The sequence below is a fragment of the Simochromis diagramma genome, unplaced genomic scaffold, assembly GCF_900408965.1.
Source record: "Simochromis diagramma unplaced genomic scaffold, fSimDia1.1 OVJJ01000603.1, whole genome shotgun sequence".
Classification (NCBI taxonomy): Eukaryota; Metazoa; Chordata; class Actinopteri; order Cichliformes; family Cichlidae; genus Simochromis; species Simochromis diagramma.
This window is the reverse complement of record NW_024387414.1, coordinates 9,531,549-9,554,315: the sequence shown is the minus strand read 5'-3', so window position 1 is coordinate 9,554,315 and position 22,767 is coordinate 9,531,549. Positions and strand designations below refer to the sequence as shown.

Genomic DNA, 22,767 nt, shown 5'->3' with positions numbered 1-22,767 from the left:
AGGCTGTGTGCTTTGATAAAATAACACTGGTTAGGACTCCCGGGGGAGTAAATGCTAAAGAAAGTTAGAAAGTTATTTGCTCGCGGTGTCACGAGCAAATAACTGATTTTATGCAAAGGCTATACATTTATCATAAATGTCCACAAGATGGCACAGTTTCATAACAAATTATAGTCTTTGCAGGGGTTTAGATAAAGTCCGTTTGCTCTATTCAATGAATTTTATATCTGATTATTTTAAAGTTAGTTAAAAGTTCTATAAGTTGTTACTTATAGAACCTTAAAATTTAAAGAAGTGCCAGCATTACTATATATCATAAAGATGAACTCTATGACAAAGCAACACTGGTGTAAGTTCATAACACAAGCATTATAGATCTACTTTTACCACTAATGTGTTGCAAGAGTATGTATACAGTGCACTAAGGTATATGATCTCCCACTTTTCTTTTTTGGTACCTAGCGGATAAGGATCACATATCATGGCTAATCATTCACAATTTTGTAGATTTATTATATTGACCATCTTTATTGATGACAGTGCAAAAAGCATAAACAAACCATCACAAGGAAAAAACATGTAAAAAAAGATAATTAAGCAATACTACTGCGGTACTCTTGTCATGGTTCCATTATGCATGAAACCTATACAGCCTCTAGAGGCAACCTGTGCCATTAATCTTTCTGTACCATTAGTGTAGGGAAATGTAACATGGAGTTGACACGGGAATAATTTGGTCTTCCTATTGTGCCACTCCCTTGTATAGTCCTAAACAAAGTGCTAATCAAATGAAGGATAATGTGTCTGGGAATACTACTTTTATACATCCAGAGGATACTAAGTAGTCCGATCAGACATAGTTATACAGAATATAATGTATATAGGACTATATGCAAAAAGCGATCTCTAAAAGCACCATTTTCGGTCACATTGTGCAAATTCATTCTTTCAAATGTAGTGCACAACAATGAGAAACGTAATTAAACAGATACAATTATAAAACTGCACTTATTACACTGAAATAATTCTAAGCCAACATGATTTCCTCATATGGTGTTAAAGAAATCAAATTTGTATAAAAAGGCAATATTGACCAGCACAGTATAGCACTGCATTTAAAGCAGTGTGGACATACCTGATGTCTGACTTGGAAAAAAAAAATCTATAAAATAATAAAAGATGGGGTGCATATTGTAATAAATCTGCATAACAGCATAACAAATAAAATGTCAAAGTCACACAGAAATGTAGCAAATATCCAGTTGCATATGTTCAGCCTACGAAGAAGGTTCAGGGGTGGCGTTCTACAAATCTGGAGACCGGTTATACAGGCTGCAGGAAAGCGTGCAGAGTTGCCATGATAGAAAAATTACAACAGTTTTCACTGCAGCGACCTTAAGTTGTGTTCAATACTACAATAATGTCCTCATGAGGCTCAAGAGGTCACCATTACACAAGTTAGTTGTGAGACATTTTGGAAATGTTCAACATCCGAGCCAGTCCTTTGTGATTTCACCCAACTTCACGATCTTCAAGCTGCTGTCTTCTAGTTTGAAATAGTGGTTGCCTTTGAAGAAGTAGCTGTAGTCTGTGAAAGACAAGCAGAATACACATTGTGTTTATAACATTTACTAAGCTGAGAATTTTCTTTATTAAATTTGCTCGAGTCAAACAAACTACCACGCAATAACAGTGAAATAAACAAGCTTCTGTACAAGCGTACAAGAATTAAAATACCCAATCACAAGCCAAAGTCAAGCCTCGCGTTCTCTGAATTATGCTAAGGAGGAGGTACACAGAGGCGCCTCTGTAGAGGGTGAAAGACCTTCTTTATATAAATATGTTTGTTTACGGTGTGGGGAAGGGGCTATGTGACACTTACAGCACTGTCTGTATGTTAGGAGAGAAGCAATGAAAAAATCCCTGGTCGCTTGCCATAGGCAAAAATTTGCTAACCACCTCTGACCTCAAGTATACATGGCTGACAGTGAGAATCTCAAAAGATATTTACTGGTGGTCTCACATTAAAAATTCACCATTTACTTCTCACAGTGGCTGCAATGCACTTTGCACCAGCAGTAAAAGTAAGTGTCAACTAACCTGTGATATTCACTCACAAAAAATGCAACAATTCTGTCATTATAAAACCACTGATCACTCCCTGACTTCAGAAATACTCCCTATGGTCTATTTGCCTTCCTGACATTCTTTGTGTAGCCAACTCCTCTAAACGCTTTTTTTTTTGCCTAGAAGGCGTCACTGTTTGCTCAATTCTGGTATATGAGGAGTTTTACTGACAAAGGCAGAGTGCCAGACTCACTGATAGAGCTGACTGGATTTTCCTGCAATTTTACCAGAAGGAATGCTGCTGTGCAGACAGTAATCACACACACATAAAAACACTAGTGTCGTTATCAGAGCGTAGCAACAGTTGTGTGGCATATTCTTGGCATATTGGAGCCATGGCTCTAGAAGCGGTAGAGTCAGGAAGTTCCCCATTTGCTCAGGACTCCAATATTTCAACAGCTTTCTATATTATCTGGTACAAACATTCACAATTCCCAGAAAATAAGACCTTTTGGGGAACCTGTGACTTTTCCTACCATAGTGAGGTTGATTCATATTTTCCAGTCAAATGTCTTGACATTCCTTTGGCATGGGCTGCCATGAAATGTGGCAGAATCAAACTTCTCCTGCTTAGTTTGAGCTGTTCTTTTTGTTTAGTACTAATTAAAATATGACAGTGTTCTAAAATGATATACCTATGAAACCTTATACTCATATATTGTTTTCAGTGGAAAGAACTACAATGCTCTGTAACTAACAAAGTTGCAGGTGTAGCTTTTTATCCTTTTTCCCTAAATACTGCCATATCTTGAAAGCTTGAAATCAGTTTTGCTTGGAAAATAGAGTACAGCAATGGCACAATGGTATGAATCGTGCAACAAATTCATTCACATACTAATAACTGTTCCTGCCATATTTTGGTCAAATTTACTTGTTAAAAGTATTATTTTACCAATGCCATTAAGACTGAAGGCAGAGTCAATGCCATCTGGGATGCCATTCCAGGAATCCGCAATAAGTTTTGGGAAGCCAGAGTCCATTGTCTTGCTGGTCTCATCATATCTGTAAACACACAACAATGAAATCACATCTGAGGTTTTACATATGACATGTATTACATTAATAGCATTAATTTAGCACCGAACAACTCTATGCTGTGCCAAAAATATGGAGTGTATTGACATTTTTGTCAGAGGATGCCTTCAGAGCTTTAGTAGCTAATCTGACCATCAGTTTCATAAACTGTTGTTCCTTTCTTGCATCATTTAGAGAATAAAAGTAAAAGAAGTAGAGTAACAATCCAGACTGTTAACTAGGTCGCTCCCATACCCAAAGAATTTAAAATGTTTTTTATAATGCACAGTCCTTTTATCAAAGTACAGCTGCTGCTTTGCTTTGCCTCTGTTTTAGCCTGTTAAAAATTGGGTGTGTGCACATCAGCCAGATAATGACTAATATCATTGCTATTTAATAACATAGGACGTTAGTTAGGGCAAACTGTTCTGGCTGCATTGTTATTATGATTTACTCTCAGTTACTCAAGGTTTGTGGCTGTAAATGCACTAAAAAGTCGATTTACAATTGGACAGGGACTGTGGACATGGCCAGCATGCTGTACCTGTTTGTTTAGGTCAAAGAGCCTGCAGACCAGTGCAATATGCACAATAGAAGTGAGATAGCCATGATTTCAATTTTTTTTTTTTTTTTTTTTAAAGACCCTCTGTTGTTGAATGACATTCGTTGGTTTGCATCTTATAAAGTGCATCAGAAACACATGATGGCACTTTCCCAGATAAAACAAACACTACGGCTTCATATGTGCAAAAACTACAAGCTGTTGAGTTACTGTACCGTTTAGGTCACACCAAACACTAACTCAGTTCAGATATAGCACACAACTGCAACAGTTTATGACCTCAATTGCAAGAGCTAGGTCGAGTCACACAGGGCTTTTAATTACATTAAATGCAAATCTTTGCACAAAGTTTAACTCTCCTTACCTCCAGAATTTGTCTCCAGCAAAGAAGTAAGTCTTCCTGTTCTTCCTAAAGTTGAAGGCAGCATCGATTTGCTGCAGGTCAGTGGGGAGGCCAAGGCTGGACAACCTTTTCGGGTAGCCTGTCTCCAACTGATCAGCTCTATAAATCCAAATTTCATTGCCTGGGAGAGAAGAGTAAGTTAAAAAGAGAACTCACTTTTAGGATACATACAATATGTTATTCTAATGAAAATCACTAAACTTTTAAATCAACATTTAATCATTTATTCTTGTGTTGTCCTCGGGATTCCCATATACTTGTTTGCCATTCACCTAGGGGTCAATTTTGACCCAAGGACAACACAAGGGTTAACTCTATGAACCAATTTTGCAGTGAGATAATAAGTCGAACATTTACCAAACCATCTTAATGTCTTTAGAGTTGATGGATATATCATGTAAGTCTCATCAGTATTCAGGAAAGTTGTCATATTTGTAAAATGCTGTGAATATTTCATAAACCACTAATAAGTATGCTGGAAGAGTCCACACTGCATTTAGGAATGTTTGGCCTACATTCTGGTGCCTCCTAAAGTTTCAGGTAATAGAAATGGCTGACCATTAGGGGAAATGCATCCAAGTGGTAAAATGGGGAAGACACATCTTCATTACTCATTAAAAGTAATGCATCTGTTTCCTTCATCACCTTATAAGTGCGGGGTTGTGTCAATATTAAAGCAGATCTAAATGTGCATTTTTCAAAGTCTCTTGCTTTCCTCAGAATACCTGCAAAGAAGACTGTTTTTTCCTCTGGATTTTCATAAGCAGCATCTATCTTGGCGGGCAGGTCGGGCCAGTAGGTGGCCACTAGCATTGGTCCATTGGGTTTGCTTCTAAAGTTGACTGACCTGAACAGGAACCTGCAGAGAGAGTGGGTGGATGAGCAATCATGAGTTAGACAGGCTAGGGAAGAAATAAGAGTGAAGAAGTAAGAGTGAAAGGAACAGAGAGGGCTGATGAGGAGGTGGGGAGCGAAAGAGAGAGAAAAAGCATGTGTGTCTGTGTGTATAAGAGATCAGGGTTTTAGTGCAAGTGCTTCGCTGGCCGAGCCAGCCACAATGGTCTGATTCATGAGCATCTGGTTCTCGTTAGGACTAAGGCTGCAGACGCCAGCGGAACAAGACCCATCTTGCCCGGATTTCCAATACACAGCTGCACAACAATAGCAGCTTACCATACTCTTTTCCACTGACCTATTTTTTAGACAGACAAAGATTTGCCAAAAACAAAGATCAGTTGTCATAATGATAAAGTGAAGATGAGAATAAAACTTTACAAACAAGCATAAATAGAAGTGCGCATACATAACACTTGCCCAAAGTTACATTTGTCAGGATGAAAGATGAGACATATTCCAGTCTGAACCAACCATCTACGAATGTCATTATTTTATTTGTGTTCTTGCAGATCAGTTTGCTGTTCGTGCACTAACAATATCCAGAGGGTTTTCAGTCTGTAGCAGAGCTTTAATTTTATCCTTTCCTCCCTCTCTTTTCTTCCAGTATGCACTCAATAAAAGGAAAAACAAGATCTGCCTAGGGGTGGTAAGGGGAATACGCGTACAGAAAATATTCAAGTGATTTTTCTAAAGCACTCCTGTTGTTTTAGATCTCTGAGTCTGTTTTATTCTTTTTTATTTACCCATATTTTCATACAGGTAATTACTAATAACCCTAACATCTGAAGTAGATAATCCATTGATCTTGGATTTGTTCTTAACAAAGTCCTGTTTGAACTGTGTAAAAATACAGGTTGATGATTATGACAATGCAACTGAGCTTTGTGAGAAATATAAGTTTTTAACACATTGATTTAAATGGCTCAATGTACTGACCCACATTATAAGTTTGCCTAAAATGCATTGTGGAAAAGGCACTAAAATTGTATAACAGAGCAAAAACAAAAAAGAAGATAGAAAGAATTTCACAACTGAAGAAAGAGTAACAATAGTTTCTGTCAGGGAAGCTGGAAAAGGTACACCAAAGTATTTCTTTGAGAGTTATGATGGTAAAACAAAAAGTTTGGTTTGTGGGGTTTAATGCTACATCCTCTCAGACATGGATTGTGGTGTACATAAAAAAGGAAAACATTCGACATTCACAAACCAGAAGAAAAAGAATAAAGTAGATGGAGAACAGATCTTTATCATTTTTGAGTCTAAATATGTTTAAAGTGCACCAAAAAAGTCAGAAAATAATGAAACATTCAAATGCAAAGTTCAGTCACAGGTATTTGGCAGTGTTTGTGAGGCCTATTGTATTTTTATACTGTCATTATTTTTAACTACTACCATTCAACAAAAGTGCTTCTATAAAACAGCAGTCTTTCTTAACAGTTTTTCACCAGCCTCTGCACAACAGTCACAACAATCTCCACTGGTTTTACGCTTCAGAACAGACCTAACCAGCAGGTTGGCCAAACATTTTCTATAAGTCAGACTTTCTAAGTACCTTCTCCTTAAGCCTCGAGACAGACAGACCCACTTATATGCTGAGCTCAGGGAGTGCTGCAAGTATTACTCATTGCATCACGTTAAGATTTGTCTCACAACATAAATATGCTGAGCTAACAGAATGAGAGATTCCACTTTTACAGTGGGCGAGTCAAGTGAGCTTAGCCCCAGAGCCCAGAGGGTACAACTCTTTCTGTAAAGCTATAAAACTTAGCATGTACCAGAACTCTGCAGCATACAACTCTGACATGCCCTTCAGGCAGCTTATGAAGTTGGACCAACAGGCCTGTACTAAAACTTTACCGATCCCAGATTTCAGTGAGATATACTGTTTGTTCACTACAGTAACTTCATAATACTATGTCCTCATTTTCCCACCCTGATCTTCAGAATAACTTTTAAACTTTGCTTGATTAAATTTTCACATAGCAACCTAAAATTCACATCATATTGAATTAAATGTGTTTGAAAACATCACACAACAGCTTAGATTAGTGCAAACAGGAAAAAGTCTAAATATGCTACAGCTCAGCTAAATTTCAGCGTAACATATGTATATGGAACTTTTAGCCACCTTAAACTGAACCAGTTTGCTCTGAATACCATCTCTCTGCAAAATGACAGTTTAATCATCTGTTACATTCTACCCAGGTAGGTGATGCTTAGCACTGCTGTCATCCTATCATTTAGACACAATGTCATTTCTTTTTTAAGATATTATTTTTCCATGGCTTTATTTAAACAACGGTGACCTGAGGGCCAAGGTATGTCGGAAACGTGTTCTTGCCTTTACATTAATGTGACTGTGTGCATTTTCAGACTTCAACAATGCTTAAAGTGAAAATAAAATTTTCACTTTAAAAAAAAATTGTCCCAACAGTTAAATAAGATATATAATGTTTCAGATGGAAGAAAAAGATCATTTCAGCTGACTTGATGACCAACAACTGATCCAAAGTTTCATGGTTCGCTGCACACTCTCTGCTAGAGCCACAGCAAGGTGAAAAATATTGTAACTCCAAAAGCCAAGCTAACTGACTCTTGAGTATTTTGCTGATGCATCTACTCTTAGCTGATTTCCAAATGATTGTGACAGGATATGCAGCTCTTAACGTTGAAATTATAGTGTTTGTGTCAACAATGTCAACAGCTAACCCATCATTTGTTTGTCCTAACAGCTCCTTTTTGTAACATGCCACTGGGGTAAGCTCTTTGTAACAAACTTCAGCTGTTGCAATGAAACTGTTCATCTTTCTACGGGAAGTACCCTGACTCACGAAGACTGTTGACCGAACCACAGGACTTTATGCAACTTCTTTTCTACAGAGTCAGCCAGCAGACACATAGTAAACCTACATGACTTTGGATTCACTGGCGCCGGTGGAGAAGAGGAGTGTAGACTGTTTATGAATGATGACTACTTTGGTTGTCACTGCGTGAGTAGAGGGATAGCTTGTTTTCAACTCTTACTAATTGTCATATCACAAAACAACAATATGCTCACAATCTTCAAGTGGCACAAGACTGTAAAAAGAGAAACCATAATTAACAAGAAACCTCATGTCAAACTGCTCATTGTTTGCAGTGATGTGATTGTGAAATCCAGTTGGTGCAGGCTGCTCTGTTTCAGTCACGCGATACAGCCTGAAGCAGGCAATTTTGTTTTCTTTATCGCTCTTCGCACAGATCACAGACAGGAAATTTAACAGGACTTTGGCAGTGCTTTCAGTGTTCACAAACTCAGCCTTTACATCACATTTAAGACTCAAAAGAGCAACTGGGAACATTACAGCTTGCATATCTAGAACACTTTGCCTGGGCTTCAGACTTTTCTTACATTGAAGTCTTTTTTTTTTTAAAGATACATCAAGTTGCTAACTGAGATGATTACCTGTCTTTGAAGAAGAATGTTTCTCCTCTGATCTGTGCTACAGCATCAAAGATCACTGGCTCATTACAGATATCCATTGGAGTGACAGGACCCTGGGTTGGAGGCAAAGGCTTGTCTGTTGGCACACCTGTTGTCAGATTTACCACAGTATTTATTATTTAAAGGGGTCTGCAAATTATCCACTGACAACACAATCATTTTCCCAAGCACTTATTGGTATTAGACTCTATGTGGCATTTTCTCTCACCATACAACTCCTGGATGCCTTTGATGTCATCATTGGAGAGCCTGAAGTCTTTAGTAAAAGTGTAAACAGGGGCCATCAGTGCACCGGGGTCCTGAGAGTGCTCCAAACCAAGAGCATGACCAAATTCATGGGCTGCTACCAGGAAAAGGCTGTAGCCTAGAAACAAGTTAGTTTAGACAAATATCTATTATCTTTCCACAGTAAAAAAAAAAAAAGAAAAAAGAAAAAGATAGATTCAGTGTCTTCCAATCCACTGGCTCTTGGGAAAAATATCCCCAAATACCACTGGCAAATTCTTTTACCTTGATCAGGACAGAAACCCCATTTGCGGTCATCATCGTAACTCTTGGTGGTAGCGCACCACATTTTGCCATCGCTGCGTCCAGAGGTGGTGCAAGATTCATAAGTGTCTCCCAGGAAGGTGAAAGGGAAGGCACAGGGGCTTCCATCTGCATTGCCTCCCACTGTTGACATTGCTGGTAACAGCAACAAAATGCAAAACAGTAAATGCAAAATAAGCACTGAATTCAGTTGCTTAATTATCTTATAAATTCACTATGCAAAGTGATTTTTTTTTTCTTTCTGGAAAAGTTTGGGTTATTATGAAATGAGTGCAGATGATGTTCAGAAATAGCATGATGAAAGCAGCTGGCACAACACACACGACATCAATAACTAATCCATTAGGCACACAACCAAAATGCACCCATCCAAATTGATTTTCTTTCAAAGAGAGATCATTTTCAGTCTGGCAAGAGTGGTTTTGTGTTAAAAGAAAGAAAGAAAGAAAGAAAGAAAGAAAGAAAGAAAGAAAGAAAGAAAGAAAGAAAGAAAGAAAGAAAGAAAGAAAGGAGTAAAACAAAAAAACAGTATAATTTCTTATTCGGTACAAGTTCTCACACAGTATTCTACAGCAAAGCTTCATCCCTAATCCAATAAAATCAGATGAAAGCACCAACGGTAGTACCTCTCCCTGTATGCCTTTCTCCCTACCCCAGTACCTCAACCCTAAAACAAGCCCCACTGACAGAATGGAAAATAGGCCCTGCTACTGCACATTAAAATACTTTTATAGCTATTCAGCCCACCACGAGCATAACCAAAAACCGCAGCTGCAGAATGCCTGTAGTCCAACATATGGCAAGGCACTATGCACTGCTCATCAAAAAAAGCACCGCTAGTGAAATATTTATTTATTTAAGTGTTATTGCATAATGAAGACCGTGACCACTATGCACACCTAAGTGGACATCAACTTGATGTGATTATCTTTCATTTTGCTATATGTTATGTGAATAAGAGACAACACATGACACACCACTTACCAGTTTCAGGACAAAAGCCATACGTTTTGTCGCGGTCATAATCCTCAGTAGTGGCACACCAGCGGTAACCATCATCTCTGCCCTGAGTGGTGCATCCATCATACTTTTCCCCCTGAAAGTTGAAGGGGAATTTACATGGAGCCCCTTCTGCATTTCCACCCAGGGTGAAAAGTACTGCAAATCACAAACCAAATGAAGTTACAGATGGCCTAATAAATTTAAAAACAGTATTTGTTTTTACATTCTTCTAACTAAAATAAGAAATTCAATTGTAATACAAAACGCTTGATCACTAAGTAGTGATATAACACAAGGGAACACAATAAACTTGAATTAACAAAATAGGTACATTGGAACTGTTTGGTTTTTTTATTACTTCAAAACTAAAGTTTAACAAAATAGAAAACTCCGGTGCAAACAGGCCTTACTCGTGTTTTTATCACATAAAATGACTTTGAACATGTGTATTTTGGCAGTTAGTTGTAATAGCATCTGATCATGTTAGTACCATGGACAGCAACATAACAGAGATAAACAAAATGTTTGACAAAGCCTCACGTTGTAAAGTGGGGCAGTAACTTGGAGAAGAAATGTTCCATAATTCACTCCAAATAAAACAAATTTAAAAAAAAAAAAAAAGCATTTTCCTGGCCAACCTACTTTCTTCATGTTCAAAAACAACAGAACAGCTTTGAGTATAGCTATGATGTGATATTAAGTATTGCTTTACCAGTACTGAAAGACTAATTAAATGTTTTGTCTGGTTCAATAAGATCCAAGTAGGGCACATCACGCCTAAGGTCATGTGGGGCCACAAAAATCACAAGTTTCAAAAGCAAAATGTGCAAACAGACATCACAGCTGCATGTCAAACATATAGTATATGCTTTAACAAAAAAGGGACCCACTGGGTAAGCTTACATTCATGAGGGCAGAAGCCATATTTGCCATCTTCATCAAAGTTGTAAGTGGTGGAACACCATAGGAAACCATCATCACGACCCTGAGCTGTGCAGCTGTTGTACTCAGTGCCCATGAACAGGAAAGGGAATTTACAAAACTCGCCATCAGCATTGCCAAATTTCACCTTCACCACTGTAAAACAAAGAATGCATACATAGAAAGGGGTGAAGATATATGAATATTTGCTCTATGGTGTTTGATTTCATATGATGGTTTCTCAATTCACTATAAAACTTTGTAGCATTAGTTTCACACATGTTTAGAAGGTAACTTTTGTTACAATAATAGCAAGCAAGCTAACATAACATAGCAAGCTTCAACTTCCTGGGAGTTAAAGCAAATATTGTTGTCTAGAATTTGGAAAGCAGTTTCAAAGTAGGCTTTGAAAAATGTCCAACCAAACTGTATAATGCAGGGTACAAATGATTTGTATGTAACAGTATGAACAACAAACACATATTGAGAAAATAAAAGTTCATCCAAGAGATCCTCATCTGTTCATCTGTTTAAGACTAGCACCAAGAGAAATGGAAAATAGGTTTATAGATTATTTCCACACAAATTAAATATCCAGACATAAGGATGTTAAAAAGGGGAAGTACTTGGGAGTAAAACTATCTGGGTCAATGGATGCGAATACAAATGTGTGCAATAGAGATTTTTTTTTTTTTAATTTAGCTTCCAGATGGCTGTAGTTTGATATGTTGTCAGGTGCCAGAAAAAGATGCTTGGAAAATAGCATCTGAAAGTTATATTAGTTTCTACAATTTCAAATTCTCACCTGACAAAGTTTTAAATTAACTTTACATAACAGTCTAAGCAAAAAAAATGAAGAACTAAATAAATTAAGAAATCATCACTGGTGGTTTTGCTGCATACACTTTTTGTAACTAGCATTCTTGCATTACCTTGCCCCTCTCCAAGTGTCCACTGCTCATCATCATCAAAGTGAGAGTCTCCACCAATTCCTGGGCCTGGAGCAAAGGCATGAGCCAGGAGGCCATCCTTGCCATCAAAGGGGTAACCATCTCCATGCTCTATTGATGACATCATTAACCAATCAAAACATGTATACTGACTGCTTAAGACATGATGTGACATTTGTCCATGTATTCAAAGATTTCTATTTCCGAAACAACAATTCCATGTCTTCTTCAGCGGCCGATTTTCGGTTGCGTTTCCCTATAATTACTAGATTCTTTCTGAATATAGTCAGCTGTGACCAGACAGAATGTGGGTAAATATCAAGTGGTTATTTTAGCTGGAATGTTTGGAATGAACTGGGTTAATACCATAATCCCCACTGTCTTTAAAGAATTCCTAAAATACAGGATGGCGGGATGTAGAGTCACTTTGAAAAGAATGTTACTTTAAAAAGATGTATGTTTTTGCTCCTTCAGCATTAGTCTAGAACTCGGTGAGCTTCTGTTTAAATATTGACTTGTGCTAATTATTATAGGCACATTCTTAGAATTTTATCCTGCGGTACAATCTCTTTATTCTATTACAAAGATGTGGCAGATCCAATAAAAGGAGTATTTTGAGGGCTTACAATCGTATTATTATAAAACAAACTGATACATTTCTTTATTAATTGTGATTCTCGTAAACCCACCTGAGTACACATGTACAATAGTTTTCAAATAACAAATGGAATATCTATATAGTGTGATGTTTATACACATAGTATACCATTGCGGCCAAAATTAATCATGATGTCAGCTTCTCCATCCATGATGCGAGTAAAAGTGAGTGGCGTGACATCACTCCATACTTTGAAGGCCCTGAAGAAAGCATCACTTATGACTTCTTCATCCAGATCGGGAGTGTAACCCAGGATTCTACAAATTGAGTAGAACAAAAAAAAACAAGCATGACTTGAATTGTCCAATCAGGACAATCTGTGAGTGTTGCAAATTCTCCTTTCTTTACTAAAGATCCTGGAAAATAAAGAGGCCAATATGAGTAATCTGTAAAAGCACCTCCTGAAACAATGTTCAGCCGCAAACCCATTTGTATGCCTGTCTACACAGTCCTTTTCCTGAAAACAGTCTAAGATCTCATAGTTGTTATTGTCTTTGGCTTCCAGTCTTTCTTATAAACACACAGACAGAGAGGCTGGAATGATCAGAACATGCAAAACCGCTGATATAAATAAACTACATCCACATCATAGTAAACCTCAAACAGAATGAAAACAAAGGACCTGACACATACTGTGTAGGAATGCTGGTGTTAGCGAGACATAAAGATGCAAGCACTTCAAGACTGTGTGGATGGGGGTAGTGTGGAATGGAGGCTGTGGAGAGGGTGGGGTCGGTTTTAGAGGGTCAGACAGGGGCAAATATGTCTCAGTACAACAACTTTGATTTATGGGCAATTGTTAAAGCAACAGATTTTTAAAATAGTGCTGTGCAGTAAACGGTTTCCTAAAGTGCAGCATGCCAAGTAACTCAAAAACTATTAGATCACACCCAGTGGTAATGCCATAACCATTTTGCAGGCAAAGCTGATTAAAACCTCCGCAATTGTTTGAGAACTAATTTGAAGTCACAGTGGATTGGCACTCACTCCCATTATAACATAATCCATAGCCTCTCTAATCATGTGTGTTATTGTTAATTCTCTGACCTGTAGGTGACGTCCTTGTTCTGCCATTTGGGTTTTCTGTGGAAGAAGTTATAATTGGCCACATCTGGGACACCGCAGCGGGGTTTTTTCATGATCTCTACAGTTTTGGCATCAATCTCTCCAGTTTCTTGCAGAGAAAAAAACTTTTGCATTTTCTTCAGGGTATCCTTGAGCACCATAAGATTACATCTGTCTTGTGGGCATCCATAAAACTTGTTTAGATAATGCTAAAGTTTGGATAAAAACATAAAATAATAGGTTAGGGTTCTTAGGGTATCTTTATAAAAAATTAGAGCAATAAGAACTAAATCATGTGAAAACTACTCCTGTTCATTTCTGGTACTCCAGGGGTAAAAACAGTTCATTGCTGCCTGACCTACTTAGACATATCCTGAGGAAGGAAGAAAAAAAAAAGACAGAAACTTACCAAAGCAACTTCTTTGTCTGTTCTGGGGGTATCGTCTCCAGGAAACCTGATAATAGGAGAAGGACGAGCATTTACTGTTTGGAACGCGATGAACTGAAGCAAAAACAATTTGAGAAGACTCCGACGACAACTGAATATCGTCGGAAAGCCCATTTTCTCTGGTTAACAGTATATCTTGTGCGGTAAGTGCCGTTCGCAGTCCTTTCAGCCCGTCAGCTTGTGTTGCTTCTGCTCCTCAGCAGGATTTTTTTTTTCTCCTTAACGGGACATCCTGCACTTCGGGTCTGCGAACTTTCTTAGTTCTGCTTGCACATGCACTTTTCCCCCGACGCCTTCTGCGCAGTCTCCAGGTTGGGAAAGAAATGGGGACGAACCAGCAAATCAAATGCTGAATGATTCACCGACTACAGTTCTTAGTCACTCGCTTTTACCAGAAAACGTCTACAAACAAATAAAAATGTTCTTTTTTTATTGTTTCTTTTATCTTTTTTTTTTTAAAGAGTAGGATAATCATCTAGAGGCGAAATTAACCAATTTTGGGCCAAGCTGACCAATTAAACCAATGAAGACCTGCTTTTTAAGTGTGTATTTCTTAAATTAATATGTGCAGATTCCAAGATAAACTATAACCTGCATGCCAAGAGGTTTCAGCATGTTGTTTGACTTTTTTGTTTGTTTGGGAATGATCTTTATGATTTTTCTTTCCAGACTTAAAATCACCTATTTGTTTACTAAAGTAAGTTCTGCCAACCAATTCAGCCAATAACTTTATAACTGGTAGAAGTGGGCGACTTTTTTGGTACTTTTTTGCACTGTTCACTGCTGTCTGAGAGCATCACCACACCTCCCTTCTAACTTTCTGACTTCCAGCGACCGATTCTCTATCCCTATTCATGAATTTCTAAATAATCATTCGCGATGCGGTGGGTAGGGGGAGAGGGAGGAAATCATTATACTGGATTAATTTGGAATTCATTGACGCAAAGCTGCTGAGCGTCACCACACAATATATTACCTCGCCAGGAGAGAAAAACAGCGACACCCAGTTGCAGAAAGGCCAGAAGTTATTCAAAGTGGTAGATTGACATCTACTGGTAGGATGCGAAACTGGTCTCAATATTTGGAAGCTAGAAAGAGCCAAGTGAACCATATGTATTGTACCCATGAAAACTAATAAGGGTGAGAGTGTGTGTGTGCCGGGGGGGAATCGCTAATGCTGACTTATCCCAGTATACATGTTATAGAAAATAAATACACGGTAAAAAAACAAAAAAAACAACAATAAATAAATACACTGCTGCTTACCATGAATTGACTTCAAACCTCATGAGACATTTTACTTAACGACAACAATCTGCAGATGAAACATGTATATAATACCAGGCCTTGTGTATATATACATCGCCGTAACTTTGTGCTGAAATAAATCTGGGTAAATTCCCAGATGATTAAACATTATACTATTTTGCTGGTAATACCTGAAATTTTATTGGGGGGATTATATTGGTTGGGTCTAATTATTGGGGGCATAACCCCCTTAAACCCCCTGGAAATCACGCCCCTGGATAAATAAAGGTTTACAAAATATTTCTTGTGCACTGGAAAATGTATCCTTTACAATGGCTTTACAATGTAGTTTGGTGTATAACACTTCGCTTCCCAAAGCCAACAGTTATAGACTATAATGTACACTAAGTGAACTAACCTACTTTAACTACTGAATAGTTACAGTGGTGATTGGTGCCCTCTAGTGGTTCACATATAACAAGTACCTGGTCTGTTTTGTGGCCCTTGGAGCCAGTGTTCTTTCCTGATTTGTAATCTACAGCACAGATTTAGGATTTACTCTAACTCTCTTTGACATCTCTTTGTTTCCGCTCTCATACTGGATTACTCTGAACAGCATATGAGAGCAGACTCTTTAATAGAGAGAGCTGAAGGACTTTTTTTGCAAAGAGATCTGACAGATGGATAGCTCACAAACAGGATTTTGTGGTATATCTAGCAAAGCAATTTCCCTTCCCTTTAGCCAGAGTACAGTTAATTTTTCATAGCCAGGGCTGCTGTTGGTGGTTGCAGAGTGAATTTAACATCCATTTGCCAACAATATCCAGGACCTGTCACTTTGGAGCATGAGCTTTATTTCATGCACTGATACATGCTGCCATCTCCTCTAACTGACACACTGGCAGTGATCTCTCACAGAGCCGGGGAACAGAATGGCTACCTATTAAATGTACATGGGCCTGCCTCTCCAAATAGAAAATGCTGGTATGTGAAAAGTTGAGCCACAGCTACAGTAATTGAATGCCTTTGTGCATATGAATGCAATTTTGTCGGCAAAAGTGGCATAAAGAGATGGAGATGATAAGGTTTGATTTGCATGTAAATTGTTTTTCTCTCTCCCTCATTCTCTGCTGGATGCTTAAGCCTTTTCTAGATTTAAGCACCGCATATGTGTGTTTTGATGAAATGGAGTTGTTTTTATTTAAAGTGGGTATCTTGTTGCAGTTGATTGCAAGTGCATCTGTCCCATTTGTATTTGTTTGTGGCTGAGACAACTGATTTAACCATAATCACATTGGTAGGGCTTGCTTTACACTAACACAGATGATTTGTACTTCATTGTTTATATATATATATGTGTGTGTGTGTGTTTTCTGTCTTTCTAGCAATCGAATGCAAAACCGTAATATGCTTGTGCTGGTCCTACACCATACAAACTCATGCAATTAATTATGAGTATGAGCAGCCTTCTCCAACGTGCCAGTGAGGCCTCCTCTTGCTTCTGGGAATGGGACACTCTGGACATGAAGGCCAGTCAAATCATGGCTCTCCAGCTGGCTTTGGATCTTCAGCCCCACTGATTGACCCCCGTCCAGCTGAACAGACCGCAGACCTGGATGTCACCCTGGTCCTCTGGCTCTTGCAAGGACCCAGACAGATTCTCTGATGGGTCATCAAACCAAACTGCCTGTATGGCTGGCTAGCACCAAGGTCATAAATGACAAATATCACAGTCCCACTGCTCTCCTCTCACTCTAACTCAGAGCCACTCAAAGTGTTTGAGCGAGTTGTAATGTTTGGTACTTTTTGGTCCGGACTCGAATGCACGGTGTGTAGTTAATAATGACACTGAGTGGTTTAGAATCAGTCCATTGGCATTGTTTGTTTTATGTGTTTTGCAGGGGTAATTAAGAAATGGTTGCTGAGTAAATGAAAACAGCAGTAGCCCTGTCAATAAATCTGTTTCAAGATAACTTAATTTGGCTAAGCGCTGTGTTACAGAATACTGCGACACATATCACTTGGTTTGAAACATTCTGATGATGAATTATTGAGCATAAATCCATTATCTTGAACATATTTTATTTATGAAAGCACCAAGACACTGGAGGACTTTAACACTGCGGGGTAATTATTGTTCCACATTGTGTCACCGCTCTTCTCTCAGATGCAACTGCCAGCGCAAACTGCAATGAATCAAAGAATTGCGACTTTTGATTGGCATTTTGTGTGTGCACAAGGCCCAAAGCGACATTAGCTGAATTGCTTTATTTAATGCTTTCTCCCTCATTCTGTCTCTCTTTTAGCACGCCTTGTAAACACTGATGCAATAATGCATTCCATTATACAGCGGAGAGGAGATGAGTGTCTCGCGTGGCTCTTCTCCATCTCAATAATAGGTCAACAGCTGTATTTAAAAAATTAATCACATTCTTGGCAGTTGCAAAGGTTAGCCGCAACGCTCTGAGATGCAATATTGGAAGCTCAGATCAGCAGCAAATCTCTGCGGAGATGAGGAAGAGTTGCCTTTGATGAGTACAGCATGTAAATGATTTGTGTGTGTTTATGGGACACGGGGCTGGCCCTGCCTCACTCCAAGACAGCAGCGTCTGCACCACTCTGTGGCAGAAACTGGCAACAGCAGATGGAAACAAGCAAGTGAAGAGATGGCTGACCGTGCCACAACATTTCACAATTTGTTCTCTCTTTTGCAGCAGAAAAGCTATCTCTGGAGCTTAATATCTATATGTTAACAAGTACATATAAATTATGTCTATCTATAGTATATATAAAAGTTTAGGTTATAAGTTTCAAATAACAAACCTTACACCAACTAAAAAGCTTGTTGTTAATCCAGTTTCTTGGGCTTGACCTTGATCCAGTGTGATTTTTTAAGAAATTCAAATATTGATGCCTCGCCTACATCAAAGACAAATTACTCTCAAAGATATTGTGAGGTACAAGGACATGCATATGAAATATAAATGTCTACCTTGGATTGCTTTTAGTTATTCTAAAATATTCACCGTGGTATTTTGGAGCGCCGTGCCGATTGCTTGTTGTGCGCAGGCTGACATTTGGGGATGAATTTTTCAGTAAGGATCTGATTTGGCCGTCACAGTAAATGGATAGCCTTGAAAAGTCAGGAACATTGCTACCTGGATTGTTGGATGAAAATGAAATAGTGCATGATGCAAGTAACTGAAAGGAGTGTTGAAATGCTGCCATCTGTCTGGTGCTCTTGACAGTTCTGAGAGCTGTGCGGCACATTAGCTATTATGTAGTTTGCAAATGTCAGCTTTGGAAGCTTCTGCCTCTCTTAACATATAAATTAGTAAACGCTTTAGACAATTATAACTTTACTACAGGATTCCAGCCTCCAGAAACCATTTACCTGTGAATATTTCTGCCTATAATTCGAGTTCATAGATGAACACCACTTTTTATGCAAATGGTGATTTTTTTCTTTCCCTTGGAGTATAATTAGAAACGGAAAAAAACAATCCTATGTTAAGTAATTGTCCATTAGAACAAAATGAAAATAGTGTTTCCAAAACAACATCGCCCCTTTGGGAAATCAATTACTTCCTTTAACTCATTAAAGAAAGAATGCCACGAGACCTGGCAACATCTTTCCTGGTTTCTGAGCATCTTTTTAGTGTATTGAATTGTCACACTGTATCATTAATTGCCAAACAAGAACAGATTCGGTTTAATATTTTGTTTTATTGGGGAAATTTGACAGGAAAGTTGACAGGCCTTTATTTCAAGAAAGTGCAGTATGCTCTAGTAAGCAGCTTTAATCTAATTAGATGGCACACACAAAAACAGAGTGTGTGAATTTAATTTGATGTGTATCTTGCAGCATGCTTCAACAACTGGACTTAATTTAACTTTTTTTTTTTTTGCTTTTTGTTTCTCCAAATTCAGTCATCAGTCACATGTAAAGCCGAAATAAATCCGAACAGTTAACTCACCAAACCTGCTTCCTGGAAGATAAGCGTAATTCCTTTAAAGCTCAATGGGTCATACGTTATTATTGTTTGGCTGTACCATCGCAAATTCCAGACAAAACTGAATTTCCTTTTCTGTGTCAATAACAAACCCAATGTCACCTCTGAAGTCAGGGGGGTGCGTGATTTGATTAAGGTTTTTTTTGTGCTTTTCCAGTTTGACCTCTCTCACCTTGTTAGGAAGAAAAGGTTGAAGTACTCTTTTCCCCTGTGGCAAGTACAAAAAAAGCTGAGTATCCTGTATGAACACAGTTTAACAAACACAGCTTTTTTTAAATGTATGGTTTTAGGTGTGTGCACTTTTGACAGATATCTGTAGATGTAGATGGTCAATACGTTCATTTTTAAAAGGCAAAAGATGTTGAAAGCCTGAGAGTTTTCTGTTATAAGGTGAGTCAGTTTCTGATGTTATCCTTGACATAATTTGGATTTATTATGAGTATTGCAAAAGGCCTTTTCTATCCTGACATTAGATTCCATATCTATCAACAGGGATGGCTTGTTTTACCATAAGGCCAGAGTGTAGCATGTATTGCATGAAAACAGCTTTGTTCTGAGATGTAGCTGTAGACTTGGGTGGATGTATGAGTCAGTGTTCCACCCGTGGAAGTCATGCCTCCTTCTATTGCTGCTACCTGTGATCTGAGTCACTTTTAGGACTGCGTCTGCAACCCACAGCCCCCCTGTGTTTTAACTACAGGATAGCATGCAAAGCACCATGTTTGTAGGATATTGAAAAAGACCTTTGACAGGAAGTGGAGCCCCACTGACCATTGGGGATCTGTGACCGTGGTTCTCTAAACTGGCATATCATATTTCTGTCTACATCCTCTTAAACAACAAACTCAGTAGTGTAATAACTAAAATCTCCACAGGCAGTTTATTTATTTATTTTTTAACAACAACAACAACAAATTAGCAGCAGAAATCCAGTAATTCCTCAGTATATCCTGAGTGCATTGTGTTTGCAGCAATGAAATGTAAGTACAAATTAATCATGCAAACCAGAAAGATGGCTTGCAATCAATTTATATAATACTCCCACAAAAAAGATTTTTATTACAGGAAATCTTGGTAGGATTATTTGGCCTATAAAGAAATTAACTTTGTCTCTATGCTAAGTATACCAATGCATCAAGCCATTATCTCTGTGATAGATGAATCTTATTTGATATTACACAAGACAAATGTATTCATATGGCATATTTTTCTAATTTTTTCTTTCTGACCATCTGTGTGTGTTACATCTTACCGAGATTAATCTGCTGATCCTAGTGTGATAGAGGGCAGGTGGGTTTTTTTCTTTCTTCTTTTTTCCCTAATGCACAATAGTAAGTAAGAGCTGATATATATATATAAAAAAAATCCACAACATCATATATTACACATTATATTTCTGATATTTGCAATTTCTTAGAGACAGTAATGTTCACATCTGGGCATAGTGAGACCTTATTTCACTTCTCTGTATTTCATTTGTTTATGTGAATATGAGCATTGAGACTACGCAAAAATGGATAGACTGTGACCAGAAAGTTGATATGTCAATATCAGTGCAATATAAATTAGTACTTTCTGTTCCTGGATCAGTATACTTAGTTTTCCTTGATTCCTTTGATGCAATTCTCACATTAATGTCATTCTAATCACTCAGTAGTCAGAATACTCAAAACAGTTAAGATATTTTTCCTAACAAAAGCTCCTAAAAAAAGACTTTGTGCAAAAGTCTTTATTCACATATGTCAAAACACTCAAAGTCAGTCAATCACTTGAACTCTGAACCAGTGAATAAAAACCTTTTAACCACAGTTTTAAGACTTTGACACCAAGTGGTTATAAGGTTTTATCAAAACCTTTCTGATTTGGAAAGAGAACTGAAAAATGTAGGCCTAATGTAGGGTAAAACATGTACAGACGCAGAAATGGAAGATTATTTGAAACAATACAAAATTGCTGGAATCCAGAAAAGGCCAATGATACATGTGAAACTGCTGCACAAAATAGACAAAGCCACCCCGCTGGGGATCGCTCCTGTCAGCTAAGAACAGGAAACTGAGGCCACAATTCATACAGAAAAGCAAAATGATACATGTGTAACTATGTGATACTATCTCCTTTTTCTTTCAGCTGCTCCCTTTAGGTGTCGCTACAGCGCGTCAGCCTCCATCTCACCCTATCCCTAACTCTTCTGTCACACCAACACTCTTCATGTCTTCCATCACTACGTCTGTGAACTTTTTCTGTAGTCTTGCTCTTTTCCCCCTGGCAGCTCCATCTTCAACAGCCTTTGTACAACATCCCTCCTCTGCACATATCCAAACCATCTCAGCCTTGTCTCGCTAACTTTGTCTTCAAACTGCTCAACTTGAGCTGTCACTTTGATATGATTTCTAATGTTTTTCTAATTTCTGATGCTATCCCTCCTGGTCACTCTTGGTGAAAATCTAAGCAGCTTTAGTTCTGTCTTCTCCAGCTTGGTCTTTTGTCTTTTTGTGAATGCCACTGTCTCCAAAGCATAAATTACAGCAGGTCTCACTACTTTCACTCTTCCTGTTATCCTTGTATTGCAAATGACCCTTGTAGTATCAAAAAACGGAGAACAAAAAATATATATAACCTCAGAGCATAGCCTAGACTCCTGTATAGTACAGCACACTTACAACACGGTACAATATATGATTATGTGTAATTAACAGTGCCATGACATGTACGTGCGATACAAGGCTGGGAGTATGTGTTTCTATTTCTTTCATCTGAACTTTTCTATTTGCTTTCAAATAAGTGGCCATTTCACTACTGCCACAGAGCATGTGTGACTGACCTTACTATTTCATACCTACTTGATAACAGTTTTAAATGATTTAACTGAAAACACATATGCAGTGTTGGACAGCATTAAGGTAATTGAAAAGAGCTAATGTGGATGGGGAAATGTGCTCTTAACTACATTAAGAGTGGTGAGAACGATGCTCCTGATGTGAGAACTGCATCAAAGCAACTGAGAAAAACTGTAAATTAGTTAAGTGTAATGACTGAAAGCAGAAAGATGGAAGTTTAAGGCAACTTCTAGATTTATAGGCAAAGATGCTAATTTCACTTACCCTCTTTTTTCAACTCATATGCTTTTGACCAAACTAGCTTGAAGTCAGGCAATGATTTACACCTAGCTCACCATTCAGCTTGTTACAGCCACTGTCTTACATGTGCCCTCCTAAATTCACTTATGTAGAACACTTGTCTTTCCCAAGTCGTTAGACAGGACGAGCGGATACACACACAGATTGCAAACTAGTGTTAATGATCGGCCTGTCAGGGAGAATCTGTATTACTTAATCTTGCGGTCCTGCTGTACATGATCAAAGCAATGCAAATGCAATGCTATATTGATTTCTACAGCATCCCTATTCTCATGCTTATATCACTCCT

General features: G+C 38.2%; 1 protein-coding gene across 1 annotated transcript; it reads right to left on the bottom strand.

Moving 5' to 3' along the window:
- Positions 1 to 504: 504 nt before the first annotated feature.
- Positions 505 to 14,388, bottom strand: mmp2 (matrix metallopeptidase 2). Its single transcript, XM_040011149.1, has 13 exons — positions 14,042 to 14,388; positions 13,615 to 13,841; positions 12,676 to 12,824; positions 11,892 to 12,020; positions 10,942 to 11,115; positions 10,021 to 10,194; positions 8,998 to 9,171; positions 8,696 to 8,851; positions 8,449 to 8,575; positions 4,832 to 4,965; positions 4,068 to 4,227; positions 3,020 to 3,129; positions 505 to 1,588 (listed from the first exon to the last, which is right to left on the bottom strand). The coding sequence occupies exons 1-13, from the start codon at positions 14,192 to 14,194 to the stop codon at positions 1,485 to 1,487; spliced, it is 1,971 nt and encodes a 656-aa protein (XP_039867083.1). The 5' UTR covers positions 14,195 to 14,388; the 3' UTR covers positions 505 to 1,484.
- Positions 14,389 to 22,767: the final 8,379 nt, after the last annotated feature.